General features: G+C 50.8%; 2 protein-coding genes across 4 annotated transcripts; both read left to right on the top strand.

Annotated features, from left to right (window-relative positions):
• Nucleotides 1-8,248: 8,248 nt before the first annotated feature.
• Nucleotides 8,249-12,971, top strand: LOC131213338 (phospholipid-transporting ATPase IF). The gene is made up of 6 exons (XM_058207365.1): nt 8,249-8,288; nt 8,381-9,483; nt 9,591-10,333; nt 10,409-11,734; nt 11,816-12,145; nt 12,456-12,971. The coding sequence occupies exons 1-6, from the start codon at nt 8,264-8,266 to the stop codon at nt 12,679-12,681; spliced, it is 3,753 nt and encodes a 1,250-aa protein (XP_058063348.1). The 5' UTR covers nt 8,249-8,263; the 3' UTR covers nt 12,682-12,971.
• A 1,254-nt stretch (nt 12,972-14,225) lies between these two features.
• On the top strand, nt 14,226-24,800 carry LOC131213308 (uncharacterized). 3 transcript variants are annotated; one of them, XM_058207325.1, is made up of 8 exons: nt 14,226-14,240; nt 17,713-17,932; nt 18,173-18,560; nt 20,910-21,083; nt 21,443-21,713; nt 21,787-22,472; nt 22,552-23,017; nt 23,098-24,800. In XM_058207325.1, the coding sequence occupies exons 4-8, from the start codon at nt 20,985-20,987 to the stop codon at nt 23,439-23,441; spliced, it is 1,866 nt and encodes a 621-aa protein (XP_058063308.1). In that variant the 5' UTR covers nt 14,226-14,240; nt 17,713-17,932; nt 18,173-18,560; nt 20,910-20,984; the 3' UTR covers nt 23,442-24,800. The 3 variants fall into 3 exon arrangements, with proteins under 3 accessions (XP_058063308.1, XP_058063307.1, XP_058063309.1); XM_058207324.1 differs by lacking the exon at nt 14,226-14,240 and adding an exon at nt 17,554-17,585; XM_058207326.1 differs by lacking the exons at nt 14,226-14,240; nt 17,713-17,932; nt 18,173-18,560 and adding an exon at nt 19,232-19,286.
• The last annotated feature ends 614 nt before the right edge of the window (nt 24,801-25,414 follow it).

Below are 25,414 nucleotides of genomic sequence, written 5' to 3' on the forward strand. Positions count from 1 at the left end.
CGGCTTTTGATCAAGTTGTTCGAGTCGAAGCAGGACGAGCTAGAAATCCTGGTGCAGCTTGAGATGAAGAAGATGCTGCTCGACCGGATGATTAATTTATTGGCGTTTGGCTGTGTGGTACCCGTAGTGAAGTACATTAGCCAGTGTTGCGTACGGGGTGATACAGATATCTCGCTCATAAGGTACTTTGTAACAGAGGTGCTGGAAACGATCACACATCCGTACTCGGCCGAGTTTGTGCAGCTGTTTTTGCCGATGGTCGAAAACGAGGAGATTACCGGTTCGATGCGCGGCGAAGGTGACAACGATCCCGTGTCCGAGTTCATCGTGCACTGCAAGGCGCATTACACGACGTTGTAAGGAGAGAGATGCAGCAACGCCTTATTAGAGTAATGTATCGTTCTACCGTATCGCAGCGGCTTTATCAGATGTAGCGTTCATCACGATTTAATACGATTGCCTTAGGGTTTTAAGGTTTTGTACTAAGTAATTGAAGATCAAAAGGGATTCATTCATGTATTTTTGCTTTTGCGCAAATCTTTAATCATCTGAAGTGATTAATTTAAAGGTTTTCAATTTATACATTTAAGTTCGATTGTTTGAATTAACTAGTTGAGTGCTTATTTTCATTCACAGAGTGAAGAAAACCGAAACTACTGAAATAAAAAATGGATAAATTTGACGGAGACTTAATTTGCATGGCTGTAGCATTGAAGTAGATAAAATAATCCGATACATTATCCCGCTTGATTGGCAATTCAATTAAACTTAGAAACAATCGATGGAATATATTTTTTTGTTTAGTTGATATCCATGAAATGCTGAACATACTGATTTTTACTGTAGAAAGCAGTAAATCTCAATTTCAACACGAAAAACTGACCTGTGGATTCAGTTTGCTACATTTGCGTCAACGACAGTTCAATTTTTTACACCTCCCTGAGGTGGAGAATCGGCGAGTTCAGGGCATTCCTGGAGGCGGTGGCCCAACGTCACTATCGGAGGTGTCTTCAATATGCAGTCGTCGAGCGAGGCATCGATGCGACCAACGCCAATGACGAAGTACAGCTCGCTGCCGCGGAACAGCTATGACTTGTCCTGCTGAAAAGCACGATCTGCGAAACGCCCTCGGGATCCATGATCTTCAAATGCTCGGAAAAAATGAAAAAAATCGCCTGTAATTGAATTGAAGACATCGGAAGTATTAGTAAATTTTGATTTTTTTTGTTCTTTTCAGTACTTCTTTTTTCAGTGTTTTTTTGTACTAAACGCGAAATGAAGGCAAAGCAAGGCCGAGAGCAGAAAATAACAAGAGTTCCGCAAAGGTGCGTGCTGTTCCGTGCAGCCCTACAAGGTCCTACATACAGCCCACTGTAACGATAGGACGGCTCTCCTACATAGCATTTTACAGTTTTGCAGGCGACGAAAAGATCAAAAACAACAATCTGAATTAATTAATTAACTTGATCAACCGAGTGCCAGCGTGTTGAAGAAATCACCGGAGCGTTAAATTCTATGCGAGCCGCACTCTCAAACGATCTCCGAAAAGTCTTGGTCGCCAATCCAATCCAACAGTCCGCAGTTTCTTGACCTGCTCGTAGAAACGATGCTCCAGGTGGACGTGAAAATCCATCAAGAACACAAGTCGAAGTACTCTAGTACGAAGTACGAAGTATCTGCTCACTTACGCGGCCAGTGTGTGCGAAACTTCCAGCAAGAAACGGCAAAGTAAGGGTGCATAGCACCTTTCGCATCAGCATCTACGGTTGGCGTGTTCGAGACAACGGCACACCAACAAAGATGAACTAAAAGGGACAATCAGTGCCATTGAGAAAGTGCACGAGATTTGCAACGTGAGCCGCTGTTCGAGCGAACTGGTGGCCGATATCTCAACTCTCCGCTGCATCCGTTCAACTGCATCCGCTTTCCGGTGGTCGACGTAGGAGGAGTGATCCGTTGGGTAGAGAACACGGTGACGGAGCTGTGCACCGAAAGCTGCCCACTGCATTTTGCGCTTCTAGACAAGGTAGCCTGTGGGCATGAATCGCTCCACGATCAGATCCTCCGGCTTTTGATCAAGTTGTTTGAGTCGAAACCGAGATCCTGGTGTAGCTTGAGATGAAGAAGATGCCGCTCGGATATGCGACAATGATCCCGTGTCAGAGATCATCGTGCACTTCAAGGTGAATTACCCTCCATAATCAATTTTGTTTCGGCCCAAACCATCAATCTTCTAAAAGCTGTTGATTTACAGGACTCTAAATTAATTAAATTAATTGTTTGAAATGATTTGACCCTAGTTCATAGAGTGGTTGTTCCTGTTGCAGGCCGAGCGCAGGCAGGCGCAGGTGGTTCTAATTACCGAGTAAGAAGAAGAATTACTTATCCACGGCAGAGGACCACAGAAGAATTGTTTGAAATAACGTTTTTTATGCTTTTTGAATCTAAATCGTGTCGTTTAGTGTTCCTCAACAATCATTCACTCAACGGTTACATCTTGGCCGCCTCATTGCAAAAGAATGCTTTACCGGAGCAAAGATTGTTAAGCGAACATTCGGCAACTACAAAATATGCTATGTATGATTTCATATTTGAACTGTTAAAAAATTGAAAGAAAATGGAAAAATTTTCAAATCACTACACACGATAGAGAATTTTAAACATACATCACGCGGCTTCAAACAAACCCACACCGCGAACAAACCATAAACCAAGTGCAAGCGGCCATCGTTTTAGTTTAATAACGCCCGACTTGGGGTAGCCCCAGAGTCGACAAGGTGATCACGAAATGACGATGATGCTCTTCATTGCCGATCGATGTGTTCGGCTTCGGCAGCTGTGTGTTGGTGCGAACCGTGGCGCACTACGGTTCCGGGGTGGGCTGGGGCTGTTATCATAACGCCGATAAACACACCCGCGCACCCGACGGCGACGTGTCTTCGTTGCTATTTCTTTCGCGTCGGAACCACGCGGACGTGTAGCTGGCCTGGCCTGGCTGGCCGGCTGATGTGTGTCGCCGTGTTCGAGACAGCAACCGCAACGATCTTTGCTGGCGCAAGCGTGCGCGTGCTACGGAACGCTTCCAGCCCTTGGTCGCGCGTCGCCCGTTATCGATATGCGTTCGGGGGTGACCTTTGGCGCTCGAATTCGATTTGCAGCGCTGTAGTGATTGCCGGCGCCCCGTGCACAGGACGAGAGATGGCTGGGGACAGATGACCGCGGAACGAATGTTTCTATCGGTCATCGGCGATGGCATCGGCGGTGGCATCTGACTACCTGTGGCTAAAATCACCCCTATCACCGGGAGTTGATTTGCTTATGTGATACAGCATAAGGTGGAAACATCGCCGTCCTCACCGCCCGGCCACAGCACCGCGGCTCTCTTGTCAATCGTAAAACGGCCGGCGACATGACGCACATCTGTGTGACGGGCGAGCGTGTCGGGGTATGGTTGCGCTACCCGCGCGTTCGCCTCAGTTTCACTGACAGCCATCAGCCGAAAGGATGCGTGAGGCCTTTGAGCTGCGGCCAGGAGGCGCCGCGTAGGTGCGCTTCCGCTGCGCAGTAATCAAGTGCAACACGAGCGCGTGCTGTGTGAGTGTCTGTAAGGTAGAGATTTTATTCATTAGCCCCACGTGTACCCCGCTTTGCTGGTAGATAGTTTGGGGCCCACGAGGCAAGCACGAATCATAAAATCCTGCCAGAAGAGCGCCAGCGCACGGAGAGGACGCTGTTGGAGCTTCCGGGAAGGCGGCCGGGATAGCCTGTGGTCGCGATCTCCGGGACTCGCGGGTCTTTCGCCGGGACCTGCTGGGGAGCTGAAGGTGCCCGCGAGTTCTGCTAGCAGCTATACTTCCCGTCGATCAACCCCAAACGAGTAATTGCAGACAACCTTCAGATCAACTCGTCGCCGAAAGCTGCACGATGGTGAGTAACGACTTTGACGACGACGTGACTAGAATGACGTATCTTCCCCCCGAGCCCCCCCCCACGTTCTAGGCGCCAAGCCAAGCCTTCTTGCCCTAGCCCTAGCCCTTTTAATGGGGTGTCGGTGGACCAACGAAATTTTGAGTTAATTGCCTCCGGTCCATCCAGCCACCCGTAAGGTTGCACCCTTATCCGGTCACCCCGACAGCTAGCTGGGTTCCACAGCGAAGCTCTGACTCTACCATGTCGTAAGGTAGCCCCACCCCGTCCCATTAAACGTTCACGTTCGTTCACTGTTGAAGGATTTCCACGGACGGATTTCTGATAAGGCTCGGGCTGCACGTTATCTAATCTCCCCCCCCTCGGGGGGGGGGTGCTCGGTTTCGATTTGGGTAAGCTTCCTCGTCGATATCGAAGGGTCGGTGATGGGTGGAGGGCGGGCTGATAACCGGCATTGGCACTCTTGCGACATTCTTGCGACACAGCAAAATTTCCGATAACTGTCTCACTCGGTTGAGTTCCGGCCCAACCTAGCCCAACGGTTGCGCGCACTACCCGATACTACTAACGCAATCAACCTGTACGTATACGTGGTTTGGTCAAAAAGTAGTCAGAATATGTAAGCCTTCACATTCACGACCCCCGCCAACCACCTTCGCCGTTCTTCCGTCGGCCGGTAGAGAACCTTTTTTCGAACCACCGATAAACACATTCGCGGAATTTTACGTCGTCCACGCACTTGCTTTCGTTTTTCATTCACAATTTGATACTCGTGATTGTTTGCCATCCCTTATTTTGGGATCGAAAAAAAAATAAAGGGCGCTGTCAAAAATTAGCGGAACATTTATAGAGCCACGGAACCGTAGGAACCGTGGCGGGCGGCGTATATTGGCGCGGCGCGTTAACCTTCAGCCTATGGCCAATGAACGGATGGTGCAACCACCAAGAATAGCGGGGAGCACTCGGGATGCACTGCGAGCCCCTACTTAGCGTGTGTTGTTTCTTGGTGGGTTCTGATGACGTTTCGATCGGCGTCGCGTTATGCTTATGCTCCAGCATGCGGCCAGATTCAAGGTTACAACATGTGCCCCGTGCCGTGCGTGAGTGTATGTGCGCGTTGGGCTGATAGGGGAAGGGTACAGACGAACCGAATCGGAGCAAACACAAATCGGATCGGAATCTTGGTGTGATAAAATCAATTGAATGATTGGCCATGCATTGCTCAGCAGTTTTCGCCTTCCGCGGTGCCGTATGTCAGATTGGGGGGGTTGCTTAGAGCATCGGCCACGTCACACACGATCTGGAACCGCCGCTGATCCTTGCGCTACGTCACTGCTCCACCAGGGACGCACGCTGCCATCGGTGACTTCTCCTAGTGCGCTCCGGTGAAAATCGTCGCACTGCTTAAAATTAGATGGAACTTAAAGAAGGAAGGAACGAATAAAGACAGTTCGTCTGCGTTGTTCGTCTGCAAAAAATAAAGACGGTTCATCACACGACGCGCCTGTTGTCACTTGAGAGATTTGGAGCACACAACTCACGTACGATGCCGAGCATGGCGATGCTCTTATCTAACTCGCGCTCTATCGGAATCTACCTGTGGCCCAACGCATAGATAGTGGGCGTAGTGCGATTAGGGGCCGCGCACACAGAGGCGGTGCACTGCGCAGGGCGCGCACCCTTCGAAACCGCCAGCGTAAACGCACAATTCACTCGTCCTGCATCCGGTCGCGATCAGCCAAACTGGCAGCCCTTCTGCCCCTTTTTCTAAGGGCTCGTCGTCCCACTCTCTCACACTCTCTCGCGCTCGCGAAGATCCCCGGGCAAAAGGCTCACACTCTAACGCTGAGCGGAAGGCTTCCCATTTGCAGTAGTCGAGAAGCAGTAGCCGGTGCTGGAGCGTGCGCGCAGGAATTCGCAGGAAACACCCAGACACCAGAACCCACATTAGTAGTGTGAGCGCGAGCGTACGCGAGTGTGAGCGAAGGAGCCGGCTTTTCTTACCTGCGCCGAAACCGGCGAACAGACAGATAGTTTCAGATTATCCGACGCTGCTGCGCAGCATACAGCAGCCGTGTGCTAATTTTTGCTGGATCAGTTAGAATTGGTTTCGCGGTTCCGAGAGTAGTGCACAGGGGCTTCGGTGGCCCATCACGTTCCAGGTGGGAAAAGAGAGAAGGAAAAGCCCGCACGGGGCGGTGAAAATTATGGTGGTTGGTTGGTTGGTTTAGTGATCGTGCAGCGTAGGTGTGAAGTGGCCCTTATTAGTAGCCCATTACCCGTGCGTTGAGAAGCCACCCCACGACGGTACGTGCGTTTCGGGCGTATCCTCTGAGCCTGAAAGCCAACGTCCAACACGCAGCATCCAACATATGCGTTTTCGCGCCATTTCGGTTTGCGCGAGGATCTTCTAATTCACGTCCGGTCCTGTCCCGACCATCGTTCTCTGTGTGTGAGTGGTTTTTTTTCCTGAAGCCTTTTGTGTAGTAAATCCGTATTTTGTGTGCAGTGTATGAGCGTGTGAGTGGACTGCGTTAGAATGCGCGAGATGGACGACGAGCTCGCGCAGGAGAGCGACATTGTAACCCTTGAGGAGCGAGCCATCGAACCACCGGCTGGTGGCGGCGGCGGCGGCAGCGGCGGTGGTGGTGGAGGTGGGGGTTCTCGGCGACGACGATGCGGCGAGTGGTGGAGATGTTTCTCGTTCTGTTGGCCGAAGGTAACACAATAGTTGGTTGAAACCCTCGAATCCCTAGGAAACAGGAGCGTGCGTGCGTCGGGCGTCTCTCAGGTCCCCCCATCCCCTTTTCCCCTCCCCTTACTACCCCATGCCCTTAACTGCCCGGTTGTGTGTGTGCCGATTGCAGCCGCTTGGCTATCTTATCTGCGTGTTACATTTGCTTCGCAAAATAAAAAAGACACGAAACTGAGGTCTGGCCCGCCACTGTGGATGGGTGTAAGCGTTATTGATGATCCGAAGTGTGGCGACAAGATGTAGGGGCGACGGGCATAAGTATATCGGGCATGACTCACATCCGGTCCTTAGTTTTGTGGCACCAAAATACAGAGGGCAATACTCGGGGTTCTGGTTGGCGGTGAATCGAAGGTGAACTCCACTTCTCAAATCCAATGCCCGATGGCGTCTTTAGTGGACGTGAAGTAAATTCTGAAGCGTTTGGAGCCACGGAGCTGTTTTGAAGTGAAATTAGGCGGATAGATCGACTAAAAGGAGAGACAGAAAATTGTTGCAAACCCTTGATGCGAACATAAAATTATGTATTATTGCTATAAAACCCACGGGAACGTGAAAAATTACCTTTTATTTTACCTTTTACCTTCGACAGTGAATATTCGATTGGCGACAAAAATTTTGACTGAAAACCTTACGATTATCCCTGATTATTTTCCTAAAAATAATATTATGATTAGTTAACGTAATAATGTTCTTCGCATAATACGTCGTTGCGAAACTGCTTTGCAAAAAAAAACAGCGAACAAGCATATGATGTTGGTGATTAACATTTACTACGGTTCGCTTATTTAGAATTGTAACTTTTTCCAACAGTAGCGACCGTTTAGTATTGCATCGATTGTATTATAGGGGGAATTTTTTTTAGGGTCTATAGAACGTCACGAAGATGATCAACTCACGCAACTAGCAAAAACTACGATTACGAAAGGCGATGCACCTTCCTCCCATCCCCTCCCATCACCTTCGATGGTATCCTTGCTAGTTCTGCAGGAACCACTCAGTCAGTGCAATGCGATAGTTGGCATCTAGGAGGATTCCGAAATGGAAAGTCTCAGCACGGATCAGATCTTATGCCGTGCGGCAAACCGTTGCAAAGAGAATTGAGTTTCGTAAGGACACTTAGCATCGCTCGATCTGAACGCCCCATATGACAGCATAGCCAGATGACGGTGGATTGCAGGCGCAATCCTTTCGCTACCATCTAGGGATCCGTCCCCGTCTAGAGGGTATTCCACCTAGTGTCGAATGCTAAAAAAGAACAAAATTTGATATTGATTTTGTGTTGAGTTGGTTCACGTTTTTTTCCTCTCTCTCGCGCGCGCGCGCCGTTCTTATCGCCAATCTTTAACTTCACGAAATTGTTTCCACTTCCGCACCCATGGCCGCTGCTTCCGGTAGGGAAACCGTGCGTCCCAGGAGCCGGACTCGCTGAGCGTGAAGGTGGGCGGCGACGCCGAGGACCCGAAATCGCCGAGGACGACGGAGAACAATCGCATCAAGTCGACCAAGTACACGCTCTTCACCTTTCTGCCGCTCAACCTGTTCGACCAGTTCCGGCGCATCGCCAACCTGTACTTCCTGTTCATGACCGTGATCTCGATCGTAATCGGTAAGAGGCGCGTGTTGGCGGGTTTGCGGGATCCGCAGTGTCTCATTCGCTCCCACCCTCCTCCACGTCCTTTTTCGCAATCCCATTCGCAGATAGTCCCGTGTCCCCGCTGACCTCACTGGTCCCGCTCGTGTTCGTGATCGCGGTGACGTCCGCCAAGCAGGGCTACGAAGACTTTCTACGCCACCTCGCGGACAACGTGGTAAACTTTGCGCCCGTCACGGTGATCCGCCATGGGAATCGGTGCGAGATCCGCTGCCAGGACATCCGGCCGGGCGACATCGTGGAGATGGCGCGCGACTGCGACATCCCGTGCGATCTGATACTATTGCAGACCTCGGACGAGAACGGGCGCTGCTACGTGACGACGGCGAACCTGGACGGGGAAACGAACCTGAAGACGATGAGTGTCCCGAAGGGGGTGCCCGATGTGCCGGCCGACCGGCTCCACACGATCGGGCGCATCGTGTACGAGCCGTCCAATACGAACCTGTACTGCTTCAACGGGCGCATCGAGCTGGCCGACAGTTACGTGGCCGACGGGCACCAAAGTGTGCTGCCACTGATGGCGGAGAATCTGGTGCTGCGTGGCTCGCGGATCAAGAACACCGAGTGGGCGCTCGGTTGCGCCGTCTACACCGGCCAGAAGACGAAGCTGGCGATGAACAGCAAGCTGACGACGAACAAGATGAGCTCGAGCGAGCGGTTCATCAACAAGTATCTGGTGTTCTTTCTCGTCCTGCTCGTCGCGATCGTGACGGTGAGCTACTTCCTGAAGCGATACAACGACCGGTACCACGCGGAGCACAACCTGTACCTGGGCGAGATGCAGTCCAACTACCGGGTGTCCCAGTTTCTGCAGGACTTCTTCTCGTTCCTGATCCTGTTCAACTATCTCATCCCGATCTCGCTGTACGTGACGATCGAGATGTCCAAGTTTCTCGGCGGGTTCTACATCGAGTGGGACCTCGACCTGTACGACGAGGAAACGGACCAGCCGTGCATCGTCAACACGTCCGACATCAACGAGGAGCTCGGCCAGGTGTCGATACTGTTCTCCGACAAAACGGGCACACTGACCAAGAACGTGATGATCTTTCAGCAGTGCTCGATCAATGGGCGCGTGTACGAGCAGCTCGGCCGACGCTTGTGTGCGTCCGGCCGAGGCCCTGGGCTGAAAATTAACGAGCTACCGGTAAGTGGTGGTGTGTGCTGTAGAGGTAGCTAGTGCAACGCTTTCGGATGTCGCTACGACTACGCTTTCGGTTTCCATTCTTCTCGATCCACTCATTCTCCCCGTAGAGCCAGGTTTTCGACTTCTACCAAGCGATGGCCGTTTGCCACACAGTGCAAGTGGCGGGCAGCTACACAGACGAGCCGGACACGTCACGGACAATGGAGACGGCGGTGCAGGCTACGTCGAACGGGCTACCAACGGATGGGACCGTCGATTCACCTGGCCCAAAATCGGGCCGGCCACGGAGACCGGCTGCTACAGTGCGGCGTATGTCGTTCTTTACGCTCGAGGACTGCGACAGTGACACACCGGAAGACACGGTCGATAACATTGCACAGTTCGGACCGGGCGCTAGACGGGTACTCGAGCGCCAAAATCGATTCTTCCCGGGCGACTTGCTGGAACCTGGTGGTGGCAGGCCGAAGGATTTGCGTCCGGCGACTATTGCTGGGACCGAATTTGAAATACCGTTCTCAAGGCTGCACAACGGTGGCAGCAGCAGCAGCAGCGATCTGCGAGCGGCGGCGGAACTGAACCGCCTGGAGCTGAAGCGCGCGACTTCGGCGTACGACGAGAAGGTGCCGCGCGCTAGTCCGGCTCTTGGGCACCGTCGGAGCCGGTCGTCCGTTTCGGTGGACGCCCACCGTTGGAAGGCGACGGAACCACAGCTCTTCCGGAACTTCGTTACGCTGCGCCGCCAGCGGTCGTCGGCGCGCGAATCGTACGCGGCCCCGGTGTACACCGAGAGCAGCCGTCTGCAGCGGCAGGAGTCGCAGCGGAAGCAGGCGGAGGTGGACAGCTTCATTGGGTGAGTGTGTGTGCCAGGCCCGAAGCCAGAGCTTAGAGAGCTTATATTGACTCACGCGTGCTCATACACTTGCAGGCGGATGGACTATCAGGCGTCCAGCCCGGACGAGAAGGCGCTGGTCGAAGCGTGCGCCCGGATGGGCATCGTGTACACCGGGGACGATGGCGATCGGATGAACCTGAGGCTGCGCGCCTCGTGCGTCCAGCGGAACGTGATGTCCCGCCTCGGCATGCCGTCCGTGGAGGAGCGCGTCCAGTTCGAGCGGCTGCGTGTGCTGGAGTTTACCTCCGATCGCAAGCGCATGAGTGTGATCGTGCGCGACCAGCACGGCCAGATCTGGCTGTACACGAAGGGTGCCGAAAGCCACGTGCTCCCACTGTGCCGGCCGTCGCCGCTGATTGCAACGACCCAGCAGCACATCAATGAGTTCGCGAAGCTGGGGTTGCGCACCCTGGCCATTACCCGGCGCCGGCTGACGGCCGCCGAGTACCGGCAGTTCAACGAGGAGCTGATCGAGGCGAGCAGCTCGCTGGTCGACCGCCAGGCCAAGATCGAGGAGTGCCAGCGGAAGATCGAGACGGACCTGGAGCTGCTCGGTGCGACCGCGGTCGAGGATGCGCTGCAGGACTACGTGCGCGATACGCTCATTTCGCTCGGTAAAGCCGGCATCAAGGTGTGGGTGCTGACGGGTGACAAGGTCGAGACGGCGTACAACATTGCGCTCAGCTGTGGCCACATCCCGGAGGACTCGCTGCGGTACTTCATCACGGACTGCAAAACGACGGACGACATCCAGCAACACCTGGACACGCTGGCGCTGGAGATGTACCGGCATCCGGGCCGGGCGTTCGCGCTGCTCATCGATGGCACCAGTCTGGCGCTGGCCCTGTCGCTCGACTCGGCGAAGGAGTCGTTCCGGGACATTAGCTACCGGTGCCACGCCGTGCTGTGCTGTCGGTTGAGCCCACTGCAGAAGAGCGAGGTGGTGGCGCTGATGAAGACGGCCGAAGGATCGCCGGTCACGGCGGCCATTGGGGACGGGGCGAACGATGTGTCGATGATCCAGGAGGCGCACGTCGGGCTCGGCATCGTGGGCCGCGAAGGTCGCCAGGCGGCCCGGTGCGCGGACTATGCGTTCGCCAACTTCCACATGCTCGAGAAGCTGCTGCTCGTGCACGGCCACTACTCCAGCGTGCGGCTGTCGATACTCGTGATGTACTTTTTCTACAAAAACCTCGTCTTCATGGGCATCCAGCTGTTCTTCCAGATACACAGCCTGTTCTCCAACCAGTCGGTGTACGATTCGATCTACCTGACGCTGTACAACGTCATCTACACCGCCATACCGGTGCTGGTGCTTGCGCTCACGGAGAAACCGCACGACGAGGCGACGCTCCTGAAGTAAGGCCTGCCTGCCGGTGGAAGACGTCTAGCGTGGACGTGTTGCTAATCGAAGCACTCCATTTTTGTCCGTACCCGTAGAAACCCACACCTGTACCAGGAGGTGGCCCGCAATCGGCAGTACGCTTGGAAGTACTTCATCGGGTGGATGCTACTGGGCATTTACCACTCCACGGTCATCTACTTCTTCGTGTACGCCGTTTGGACCATCAACCCGGCGATTTACGCGAGCTGGCCCCCAACCTCAAGCTTCGCGTGCTACGGTACGGTGCTAATGCACGCCCTGGTGGTACTGGTGAACCTGAAGCTGCTCCTCGAGGCCATCTTCAAGACGGCAATCTTCATCGCCAGCATCCTGCTGTCGATATTCGCCTTCATGGCGTCCACTTTCGTCTACAATCTCCTGCACATGTAAGTCCCGGATGCTGACCGATCTTGCCAACATACACAGTACCGTCACAAGGGACGAGATTTTAGTTTTTTTAAATGTAAATGCAACCATATTAGTTGGTAACATCGTTTCGTAAGGCACGTTCTTCCATCCAATTTCATGCGGATGATTCAAAGCTCAAATTATGACTATTGGCTAATCGATCTGGCTGCATTTTGAATATTGTTTTAAAAGTAATATCTCAGTCACTGAAAAGACATACTGTTGTGTGTGGGTTGTATTGTGAAACGCCTACTTATTGCGCGACCAACGGGTGCACTCCCATTCCAGCAACTACGACGGTTCGATGCTCCACGTCTACAACAACCTACTGTCGTCGATGACGTTCTGGGTGCTGAGCATTATCATACTGGTCGCGGCCTTCCTACCGGACATGACGATGTTGGCTTGCAAAGCGATCGACATCAAGATTGGGCACATTTTCCCGGGCGGTGCCAAGTATCGGCGGGCCCTGTTTCAGCGCCGCAGCAACCGGATGGAGAGCACGGTCCTGTGAGTCTGCGGTTCTGTTGGCGTTTTTACACGGCACGACCCACTTAACTACCGATCAACTTAAACTACACCCCCGCCCCGGTCCTGCCGGTAGAAGACAGCCTTAGCGACGGGGACGATCCGGAACCGAGTCAGCTCCGAGATACCACGATACGCAGTATGATGTTCCTTACAACCTGCCTGCCTGCCCAATCAACTTCGACTGAACTTAGAAGCCACGTGACAATCGAGTAAACTATAGTTGCATCGAGCTAGAAGAATCGAGATAGAAGCGTACCTATAAGCTTAAGGATTTAAACACTAAATGATTTTTGCTCAACTCTAGTTGACTGTGTAATGTAGGGCCAACAGCAAAGCGGTAGGGTATTTCGAAAGCGAAGTACACTCAAAGACAAGCTGTGAGGCTAACGTAAAAGACAGGCGCACGTAAAACGAATTCCTAACGTGTGCGATGACAATTCCAACTCTCGCTAAGCAACCAATCCGGTGGACACAGTATTTTGCCATACTACCCTCTATACTTCGTATCATGATAAGTATGCTATACTTTACATTCCGAGTGCTAATTACGGGTGCACTCCACTTGACATTCTATCTTTTTTTTCTGACTGAAGATACAGCATCGTTTCTTGCGACCGCTACTTAATGTTGGGCACGCCGGTGCCCCTTCCTACTGCGTGTCGGATTTATTTATTATATGTTTTGTTATTTATATAAAATGAATTTAAAGAGGAACTGAAGGGGTAACCCAAAGACAAAGTCGCACGGGTATTAATGACAAGGGAGAAACAAGAAGACGAATTTACAAACGAATTTAAAAGATATCTACCGAAACTAGATATGATGGAATTGAAAGCGCGAACGCGAATCGCGAATTGCATTGAAGCAACCAATAAATGAAAATGTTTAAAAGAGCTCCTGTGTTTGCTATTCGCCGTTGACCGTCGACCATTATCCTGCCAGTGCAGTGCGAATTTTCCACCCGCCATTAGAAGTCCTCCTCGCTACGATCGGCCAGGAAGGTAATTACGAAAGGCGTTACGGCGTTACGGAGCGTTACCTGCGATGAGTACGCACATTGGTACGCCATGCGGTGCTCTCGTGTGTATGCGTGAGAAGCTTGTGCTTGTGTGGTTCGGTTACAACGCGAAGCTCGTCGCTCGTGTCGCCGCATGCTTAGTCCGCAGTTAACCGCTTCACACATCGCGTCCGTCGGTATTCGTTCCGTTTCCGTGGTGCTCTCTTTCTGTTTTCATTTTCGATCTTCTGCTCCGGCGACGAAATGTTCGAAAAAAGTTGACGAAATGGCTCGAAGTGAATTGTGCGTTGCCACCAAACGAATGGCAAACTGTGCGCGTCGTAGCACCTTTTCTCAGAAGCCCGAGCTCGGGTTATGTTGAAGAAAGCGGTGCCTTCGCTTTCGTCGTGTGCGAGTATCATGTCGTCCTCACGCATCGAACCGATCGCTGTGTGAGGTGCGAATTCCACGGAAGAGCAAAGGCATTGAAAGTTGAGAATCGAACGGTGCCGCCTTCCTGGGCCGTAATTCGTTTCCCCTTTCGGGTGAGTGTGTAATTCACGTGAAAGATAATTTTACAGATTTTCACCATGCGACAGACCCTTGGCGGGAAGATGATGTTGAGCTGGATCGAGCCATCCGGGGGACCCCAGGGTGGATCACCTCCAGCGATTGCAAGTCCTGCCAGATCCTGGCCAACGCTTGCGACATAGACTTTCGAGGAGCTTTCCAATGTACGGTCGACGGATCAGCCGTCCTCTCGAAGGCGAAGGCGAAGACTCGAAGGCGTCGCGAGCTGAAGCGAAACGAACTCCGAGGCCGGTTGCTGAAATTTCACAATCAAACCCTAACAATGTTCCCATTATTGACACACCGGTCATGAACGTAAGCAACACAAGGTGTTAATTGTGTTTTTTTGCTGTGCGATCGCAGTGCTCCGCAAACTCAAACTATTGCCCTTTAACGATCGCTCCCCACCGCATAACCACGACCGTTTAATGCACGGTACACATAGTTTAAATAATAGATCATCCGTTGTTTTCGTTTGACTTTCCGTAGCTTTGATGTTCAATGCGAAGTATAGAGCTATGCTTTTAAACAGACTTCACGCACTCAACTACGGGGCACAACTTTGTACGAGAGTTTTCGATCAGCTATTGATTTATCGGCCACGATTTTACGTATTAATCGCCCTCTCCGACGCTTAGCTTAGGGAAATACGAAAAAGGAAAACGAAATGCTATATGATATTGATTGCACGTGTTTCATGTTGTAACATACGCTGTTAACGCACGGCTTAGTGTGCGTCTAAAGGTCATTTGGCTCCTAACCTACCACCGTATCGAGCGTGCTCAGCGTTCCTGGCATTGGCATTGCTACCATTGGTATGCGCAGGCAATGGGTGCTATAGAACAAAGCGAACAGCTGGGCGTCGGCAAAACGCATCACACCAATGCACATTGCGATGCATCCCCGTAGAGGGCCGTACGCTTTCGGGTTTCTTCTTTGTCTATGTTTTCACCTTTTCACACGTAGGTTTCGTCAGCGTAGGTCAGGGTTTTCTTGTTTCCTGAGACTTGGGCCGGTTGTTTTTGTTTTGGTCTAACTTGGGCCTTGGTTTGTGCGGAAGTTTTTGGAGAAGCGAGTTGGCGCAACACAAACAAAAAGGGCGAGCTGCAATGCCTGAATGGCCTGGAGAAATGACTCGCCCTTAAATGACGTAAAGTCCTTGGAGACCACTTGTTGAAGGCGATGGCGATCCAGCGGGCTAGCGCGCTAGCACGATCGGGATAACTGTGGCCTGGCATTGGCTGGTGGTAGGAAAAAGAGACAGAGACTCATAGCGATGTCGGACCGGCATCGGCATGGAGCACCCGGTGTCCCGGGTTTACGCGATTCGGCCGAGCGCCGAAGAAGACCGTGCGGTTGGTGACAACCGGTTGGAAACAATGTGATGAAAGTACGCCAAGTCCGCTTGTTGGAGGAACTTTTGGATCGATGCTCTAACCGCCTGAATGCTTGCATCTTTCTCCTCTTCAATTCTTCTCCCGGAAGTGTGATCTTATAAGGCGATCGGTCGTCGGATACATGTGTCTTGCTGGTCCTGTAACGGATTGTATCTATTTATATCTAGTGATCTAGCTCTCTTCTAGTGGAGGTTCCTGATTTTGGCCCCACATCGTGACGATACTCACAGAGGAAATCCCAGACCATCCAACCTTAGCCTCGTGCTACGAAGCCGCTGCTCAATTGCGACCGGTTTATCATCATCTAGTGGGAATGCTCATCAGATGCGCCTGGCAGCATCATAAGTTTCCGTTGCCTTCTTAAACGACTCTGTTGGTTTCGTGCTTCGTCAGCGTGCGTTATCCTTTGATACCTTCAACTGTGCCCTGCGGGTGTTACTCCATATCAAGCTGAGACGGTAAAGAGAGAAAAAGAAAGAGAGAGAGGAAGATAGAGGAGAGATATGAAATGTTGAGCGCGGATGCCTTTAAGGAATTTCCCTCCACAGCACTGATTTATCACTTTGGTTCACGATCGTTCTCCTCACTCTCTTCGCTTCCGCTTTTCCGCTTGACTCTCGTTTTCTTTGTCCGGTCTCTCTCTCTCTCTGTCTCTATATTTAATGTTGTCTCTCGCCACTGACGGAACAGCTGCGGTTGCCGCTTCAGTGCGGCCCAGAAGTTTCTTGCTGAACGGTGTGTGTTTCGTTGTCTTCCAGTCATTCATTCAGTCAGCCAATTACCGTAGTACACCCTGCGGTGAATGGCGCCAACTCGGATAAAAGGCCAATTAAATCGAACGATCGCTACGAACGCCCAAAAAGAGTTCCAAACCTCCTACTAGGAAATAGACACGGTATGTGAATGGGCCTTCCAGACATTCTTTCACGCGATGCACTTCGGAGCTCCTTAATTCGCTTCCTCACCTGTTTCTCGACTGCGATTGTTTCTCTTTTTTATGGTCGGTGTGTGTTGGTGCCCCGAAAAAGAAAGTGTTGCCGGCCGTGGAAATCTTCACCCACTGACTTAAGCCGGTTAGCATCCGGCAGCCGCCCGGTTTGGTGAACGTGGAAGACATCGGAAACACACAGCTTGCTGTAAACGTTCCGGTTTCTTGTCGACTGATTCTGCGCTGGTGCACGGGCAAAAAACAGTGAATCGAGTATTTTTTTGTGTGTGACTGTTTGGCGTGGAGCTATTGCTTCCGCTTTAAACGGATGGCGGATGAATGATGTTTCGCTCTTTCGCTGCACGCGCCTCTACGGTTGGCGTTTGGTATGCCTTTTTGTTATCCGGTCCGGTGGCTAACTCATGCTAATGCGTGCCGCTGCTGCCATCCAAAAGATGCGGCTCCCAAAAGGGTTGAGGCGCGGCGACAAGGATCCTGGTGTTGGTGGTTAATTTATGCGAATTGCAAACGTTCGCGTGTGCGAGAGTTTGTTCAGAGAGTGTTTAGCACTCTGTTCGAGTGTGCTCTTTAATCGATCAACCGCAACCGATAGTAGCTTGATCACTGTTGTGGTTCGGGGCTTCACTCAGCTGTCACTTGACTTGACATCTTCCCGGCATCTGATCGTTCCGCGTGGCCCCGTCGCGTTTGTTGCGAATGGGTTTTCGTTTTTATGACCACAACCCTAGACCGAGCTGCCGAGGGATTCTCGAGAATCCCCGAGCGAGAGAAAATTACGCCATCGACGACGAGAACCGCAAGCAGTTCGATGCCAACTTTGACATCTTGCTCGCCAAAATCGTAGCAGAGCTACGGCTACGTTGCTCTCTAGAGAAGCAAAGCAGTGAAACTCGAAACCCGATCGACGCTAGCCTATGTTTAAACCATGTGCGCGCTGATACAATCAAACGCTCCCCGACTTTCTTCATAGCCTGGTTGGTAGCGCGTTTCAATCGTATCGTATCGGTTTGGTATCGCGGGTTTCGAATCCCCATCGTGCTATAATATATCTCTCTCTTTCTTTCTCTCGTTTCTGTTCCGTTTCTCGGTTGTGGCCGTCAGCGCGCACTGGAAAACCTATCGTGCGAAGTCGCCAACCAGCCACGGGGATAACAACACGCAGCAATCACCTGTTTTGTGGCTTTGTGTCGTCCGCGGCCTGTGTGCGGTGGTTAACTCGCGGAATAGTTGAAGGAAAAAGTAGCATGAGCAGCTCTCTAGTACTCGCCTGTGTGTTTTTGGTGCCAGGAAGCAGATGAACCATACTGTGTATTGTGAGCCGGTTCGTTCAATCAAACAAACCATCATAAACTGCTACTTGCCCCTTAACCACCCCTCAGGCGGCTCAGATCAGAGCACGGCGTTCGTTTTCGCCGATAGTATTTGCCAATTGTTTTCCGATGGTCCCCCTCTACACATTGCTTACGCGTGGCTATTCACTTTGTTCGTTCTATTTTAGGTTGCGTTTTGTTGAGTATTGACCAATACTTGGTTTGTTTTTTTTGTTGTTGGTATCTTACAGTGAGCTTGCGGTATCGAAGGAGAACACGAAACACCGTGAAACGGATCGCAAACACGTGCCAATGTTAGCGGTGCACCGAGGTTACCACCATTCGCTGTGCACATGTTGCCGTAACCGCACGTCGGGACTAATTAGGCGAGGATTGTAAAATCTTGCCGAGCCGAATACGAATGTGCAGCGATCAACCTCTAGTACCTAGTGAACGACGATTCAAACGACAGTTCAAACCAACGGTGGCTTACCCGTTCACCTGGTGGTGTTTCCTACAGCGAGTGTGTGCACGAGGTTCCACTCCAGCAATCAAACGAAATCAAAACGTCAAACAAACTCGCCAACCTGAGACCGAAAAGTACCGATCGCACGCTGTTCCGGGTGGTGTACGAAAGGGGTGAGTAATGAAGACGACCATTCACTGTTTGTCTCCTTGTTTTTATTTGTAGAACGCCTCTAGTAGTTTGAACGGGCATCGGCAGCATGGCGATGGTGTTGGTATGCTTGTTGGCTACGAAACTGATGTCTCTATCGCTTTTTTCTGACACATCACCACGATAAGAAGCAACACATACACGGAGGCACGCACCTGAGCGTGTGCGGGGACTCTCGGGCACTATCGAGCCCAGGAATATTGAATTAATTGTCCGTCACGTTCGGTACTCCGATCTTTGTTTGTCGCACAGTATGATGTGCAGCATGTGGCGGGCAATCGTTTCAGTTCGACCATTGGTAGCAAGCGCCAACGTAAGCGATTGCTTATCTAGCGGTATCTAGCCCACGGGCGGGCGAAGTCGGCGAAGCGCAGCAAACAATAATAATGGGCCACGTTAACGATGGCCATCGTATGTCAATTGATTTCTATCTCAAGTAAAAGTAACTACAAACACCATCGCTCTGACCGCCCATCAAAGTCCAGTGATGGTTGGTCACTTTGCTATCGTAAGCGCCACATCCCCTAGAGATATCTCGTCGGGTGTGCTGTGAAGTGGTTTGCCTGCCTGCTGACCGTTTTCACGTTTCCTATCGCTCCAGGCTCAGCATAAAGTACAGAACGACAGGGTTGCACATCGCAATTTCGATTGCTGCAACCGAAGCAGATAGCAGACCAAGATTCCCCTGCGTATGTAAAAGTGCTTAGCGCATAATTGTGAAGAGCAGTAGGAACTGCATACGTCGTGAGAAGTTGATTTGGGTATCGTATCAAGTAACATACGTTGCTTGTTGCTTCAAGCATCGCACTGTGCTGGATTGCAAAGTTTTAGCCTTCCTAGGTCGGCACGTGTTCCGTTTTGCGGTTAGTCGTGTCAGAGAAAAGGGTTTAGGCGATACGAAGCGTAAAAAGGAGGTTATTCTGATTCCTTCATTTACAGTCATTTTGTGAGGGTACAACAAAGAAAATCACGGTGATCTAATTGAGGTCAAAATTAAACCGATCGTAATACTTGGCGACGGTGGCGAGCACAGAAAATATTGCCCTTGCAAAAGACGACCCGGTCTGACAATTGTGACCCAGGGGGTTACAGCGATTGACAGCGATCTCTACTGCACTTGTGTTCATGATGGCGAAAGCTGATATTTATGTCGTTAATTTTTATTTTATAAACTTCTAATCCTGATTGTGTTTCGTCCGTAGACCATTTGTCTGCGCTGCACCGATTAATCGGTTTCGAAGCGAAATACGTCAGTTCGAACCCTGACGGTGCGTCAGCCTGAGTGTAACACTTTAAGGTGGAACTTGATACGGCTCTCGACGTTCTATTAATGATAATTAATTATACCATTCAATTGGTATCTGGCCGACTATTCCGACTAGGGAAAAGTGAGGGTACAATCCTTCGTTTCGTCATAAATATCTTGCACTATCATGATTAATTTCTTTTCTTTCTCCTGCTTTGTTGCTTCTGCTGCAATACAGTGGAGGAGTATTCCATGTGAGTGATTGTTCGTGTTTGTACTATTGATCGTAATCGACAGTATGTTGCGTATTCCCACCGACATGTTTAGCAGAGTTATTCTTAATTGTTCTGCTCGCAATTTGTAGGATCCACAAAAGCGCCTCAAATCAATGATCATCAATTGTCGTAGACTGCTGGTTTTTGTCTAGCCGCACATCGCAACAACGGCTCAACATCGAACCGAAAGTCTGTGAACGTTGTCGCTGTTTTGCATGGTGTGTATAATACTTTGCTCTGGACTAGGTTCGATCACGGGATCCGAATCCGTTAATTGATTTGACGAGGGACAGGCGATGCTGTGCCGTTGCGATCTGGTTGCTTGATCAATTATTATCACTTTGGCTCAACACGTTAAAGGCCATCTATCGTCATTTGTCGTTTGTCAGCTGTAGCTGTAACAACGTGGCAGTGATTCCTGTTGAGCATTCTAATACTCACTGGCTTACGGTTGGTTTAGCAGTTAGCGTTCTTTGGCGTTGCTTCGTGCGTCACACTGGCTGGATTGGAAACTATTTGGACAGTGACATTTAAATACATTAATTAGAACGTTGTAGGGAGACAAATAGAGATCGGGAGATTGGCCATTGAAGCCCAGTGCCGTCGTATCGTGGAGGCTCTATTCTTTCATAGTCTCATCAGGTTTGTGTAAGGTTCCATGAGAGATTCGGTTTCGGTCGTGCGTGAATGAGGCTTGAAATCATCAACATGTGGAATTAAGAAACTTTCAAACGTATGGTGGAACGTGTGGAACCGATTTTAAATGTAGCATTGTTTCTTTTTCATTATAGATGCCGTATAGTTTAAACTAGACAACCGGTGAGATAAAAAAAACGGTGTAGGTGAAGGGTTCATCACGTACCATAATGCAGAGTGGTGGTATGGAGAAACTGAGAGCGGCAAAGAAGGTGGCCCCTGATGGAGGTTGGGGATGGATGGCCACTTTCGGTGTTAGTATGCTGAATGTAAGTATTCACAACTCGTTTCAAGCAGCATTGTTGTCGTCCCACGTGCCCACGATTCGGTAGGCCTATCGCTTACTGACGATCGAGAATTGTATGAATGCAATCTTTTCAGAGCTTGCAACGCGGCATGTAGATAGAATAGTATAGATAATTGCATACGTTGAGGTGCCCTTAGGGAGTGGAAATTTTTCTATTGGTTACACTTTGTTTTTTACAATACCTGACTGTTTCTATAGGGGGAAAGATATTCCTCATATTACAATTTTCCATTTTTGATTTCGTTACTTGTTGATGCATAATCTTTAATTTGTGATTTTTTCATATTTTCGTTTCTGCCTCATGGTTGGTGACGGCTGTAGTTAGCCACGCGTTCGATCGAACAATCGTTCGGGCTACTGTTTGGCGATTTACTGAACGACCTGCAGGTTGGAACGACCGGGGCTTCCATCATCATCAGTACGCTCGATGTAATGATGAACTTTTCCGGTCTGTTCGTGGGCCCGCTGCTGAAGGAGTTCTCCTACCGGAAGGTCGCACTTGCCGGTTCGCTGCTCTGTTGCTTCGGCCTAGCGCTTACGTCGCCTGCCACCAGTATGGCACACATCTTAGCCACGTATAGTGTGATCAATGGTAAGAGTGTGACGTATGAGGTTGTTTCTGTTTTGAGGCCGAGTTCGCTTTTCTCACCATCTTACTCTCGCAGGCATTGGTGTGGGGCTGGCAACATCTGCCGCATTCGTTGCCCTCAATCACTACTTTGCAAAGAAGCGGGGCCAAGCGGTCGGGCTGTCGATGGCGGGCACGGCGCTCGGAATGCTTATCTTGCCGCAGCTGGTGCGCATCCTGCTCGAACTGTACGGCTTTCGTGGCGCGGTGCTCATACTGAGCGGGTTAGCACTGAATGCGGTACTCGGCGCGATGTTGCTACAGCCGGCCAAGTGGCACATGAAGGAGGAAGAGGTGGACATCGAGATGGTGGAGAAGGCCCCGGCGATGGGCATCATCTTGGAGCAGGAGGACGGTGACAATGACTCGCTGCCGGAGATCAAAACGTTGCTGTTTCCACGCAGCGCCAGAAGCGAACCGAGGCAGTCAGTGGGTGGTATTGGTGCAGGAATTCCGGAACGAATGTCGACCGTCAGAATTGGGGGTGCGTCCGACAGCGCTGATGCTCCGCCGTCACCAGGGTTGCCTCTACTCGGAGGACCCATGCTACCGAAACGGCCTACCTTCCCGCGCGTGAACTCGTCGCTAAGTCCCAATTTTCCGCGCATCGCCTCGACCGCCAGCATGAGTTTGGCCCTGCGCAGGCGCCGTGAGTCCGTTGTCTCCCAGCTTTCGATCCTCGATTTCACCGGTAGCGGCAGCTGTTTGCACATTCACGTGGACGTACGTATTTTCGATGGTGGCGGTGCTGGTGTGATTCGAGCAGGGGCTCTACAAGGTTTCCTCCTTTTCCGTTCCTCAGACAGGTGACGCTGACGCAGAGGACGTCGATTATCAGATAATCCGGCGTGTTAATACCGACGCCGGCATGAACACATCGTTCTTCCGTTCCCCGTCGCGTGTCTCGAAACGAATGGAAACGGTCAAGTCAGAGCTGGGACTGGAGATGGTAAAACCGGAGAAAGTCTCGTTCCTGCAGCGCTTTACCACCCAGATGGACCCAGGGCTGTTGCAAGACGGCACCTACTTGAACATTCTGTTCGGCCTGTCGATCTTTTACGTGGCGGAGATGAACTTCAAGCTGGTGACGCCGTTCTTCATGGCGAGCCTCGGTTTCACCAAAAGCGAGATCGCTACGGTGCTGTCGGTGTCGGCATTGACCGACATCGTAGCTCGCATCATCGTGCCACCGATCGGCGACAAGCTGAAGATTCGCAAACGCCACATGTTCATGGTGGCGAACGTGTTTGTTGCCATCTTGCGATCCAGTAAGTACCCTGGCACGTGCGAGAAGCTTACTCACTTTGCAGACCGCAACATATTTATTCTCCGTTCTGCTTTCTTTCAGTCGTGGCCCACCAGCAAACCTACGCCCAAGTGATGGTGTGGCTGTCGGTGACCGGCTTCTTCCGTGGGCTGGCGCTCGCCAACTTCACGCTGTGCGTTTCGGAGTACTCGTCGCTCGAGAAGCTGCCGGCCGCGTTCGGGTGGCACATGGTCGGTAAGGCTCTGTTTGTGATCGTTTTCGGTCCGCTGATTGGTGCGATCCGCGATTGGACCGACAGCTACCCTGCCTGCATCCACTCGCAGTCGTTTTGCATTTTTCTATGCATCACTGCCTGGTCCGTCGAGCTGTTGATCAAACGCTTTCGCACGAAGAAGATCGGCGAGGCAATTCCGACCGGCATCTAGCGGCGGGCCCTCAGCTCTAGAGTCAAGTTGTTCCGGTTGGCCGCGCATTAGTTTATCCATGTATCTAAGAATTCCGAAGGCTGCGATATAGCTTAGTTTTTCCTGTTTTTGGTAGTTGTGATGTTAAGCAGTGGCCCATAGCTTACAAAGGTTAACGATAATCAGTACCGAAAATTTGAACCTATGCCAAGAAGAAGATGCACAGTATTACCCGTGTATGGTAGGTGGGTTAGTATTAATATTAGGTCGACCCTTGGGGGCGAACAGAGAATGTGCGCTGAAGTTGTTCTTAAACAAACGTCTAAGTATCGCCCGGTCGTTAGTTAGATAAGGTTCTGTTGTTTTAATAGCTGACTTTAGTGTAGATCGTCGACTAGAGGGCGCTAGTGCGCCGCGCCGCCTGAGGGTCTTTGTCTTGGGTATGTGTTGAGTGTGAGTTTCTAGCTTCTCCGTTTCACGGACAGGTGGCGCTAACGCAGCGGATGTCGATGTCCACGCTGAACTCTTCGTTAACTTTTAGCGTTACCCAGTTACCTATAGTCACGAAAGTTTAACGAAAACGCGATACGATAATGTTAACGTTTACCAATATAGGTAATATAAATACGAACATGCTTCTAGGACGAAAAATAGGTCGATTGATATTATCTTACCAATAGCTTTTACCAATAGGCATCCCGTTCGTATAACCCAAACCATAGTGTGTATTAGCGAATTACAATACGATTATCGATCGATCGATTATTGAGTATCCTAGAGATTTATGATAGCAAACAGTACGTTTATGATTATGGTAGCAAACCTTTGTACGACTTGTTTTTTTTCATAGAATGCACAGTAACACTAGTTTAAACGTAGCTACATGAATTCCGGAGACTGCGACTGCGGTTCAGCATATCCCGATTTTGATACTTACGGTTGTTAGCCAGTTGCCTACATTTTACGAGAGTTGAACGACAGCCGGTTCCGAAAATTGGAACTTTTATCAATACGAGATACACAGTATTAGGTGTGTATGTTGAGTGTGCTACTATTAATGTTAGTTAATTTTGATGATTGATTCCGGGAGATGAGCTGAGAACGGAAAGTCCGCACGCTGATAATGTGCCGATGAACGAGGTCAGAACGTGGCTGAGTCAGAACATGTCCTCGTGGTAGATCCACAGTATGTAGGATGCGGATTAGCGAATAAAAACACTGTGTCAAAGAGGCCTTCGCGGATACCAGTAAGGCTTGTCCGTCATTCGAGCGGGTTTAGCTTAGAAAGGAAGAGCTTCCGGCCTATTAGTTTTAAACTCTAGCTAAAAAGTTATCTTACAGTTAACAGATCGTATCTGATCATGCTGTAAACGGCACGTTCCCGTGCGATACAAATATCGATTATAGTACGTATTTGAAAGATACACATACGATAACAAACTGCGGAAACACTTTGTACGAAACTTGTTCGATGTTCTGACGCTGCATGGATGACGTTGTTAGGGCTTCCGATTTATATAAGATGCGATTGACGATCCTTCGCTCTTCGCTTTCTCTCTGGGAGCCATCACAGCACGCACACGGGGCAAGCCGCTTCATGATTCGCATTCGTTTCGCGAACATTTGCTACGGCTGATGCTTATCGTGTAGCTATCCTTCAATCCGATCAGATCAGCTTTGAACGATTGTCTTCCCTGTGCTATCTCTCCCGTTCGTTCCGAACTGAACTTTGCTTCTTCCAAACTGCTGTTCCCCTAGTGCAAGCTTCTCCAACTGGCCCCACGTGGCACGGATTCGGTGGTGCGTAGATCCACGTAGATTGACAGGTTACGGTTTCGGTTTCGTATCCCTTTGATTGCGTTCGTTTCGAGAGTGTGTTTGCTTAAAAGTGGAACTAATTAAATGTGCCGTAAAATTTAGCGTGAAAAGCCACTCGAGAGCCTGATGCGGGAAGCAAATGGGGGAGTGCCTTCGTCTCATGCGGACCACCCGGC

This window comes from Anopheles bellator, chromosome X, assembly GCF_943735745.2.
Source record: "Anopheles bellator chromosome X, idAnoBellAS_SP24_06.2, whole genome shotgun sequence".
Taxonomy (NCBI): Eukaryota; Metazoa; Arthropoda; class Insecta; order Diptera; family Culicidae; genus Anopheles; species Anopheles bellator.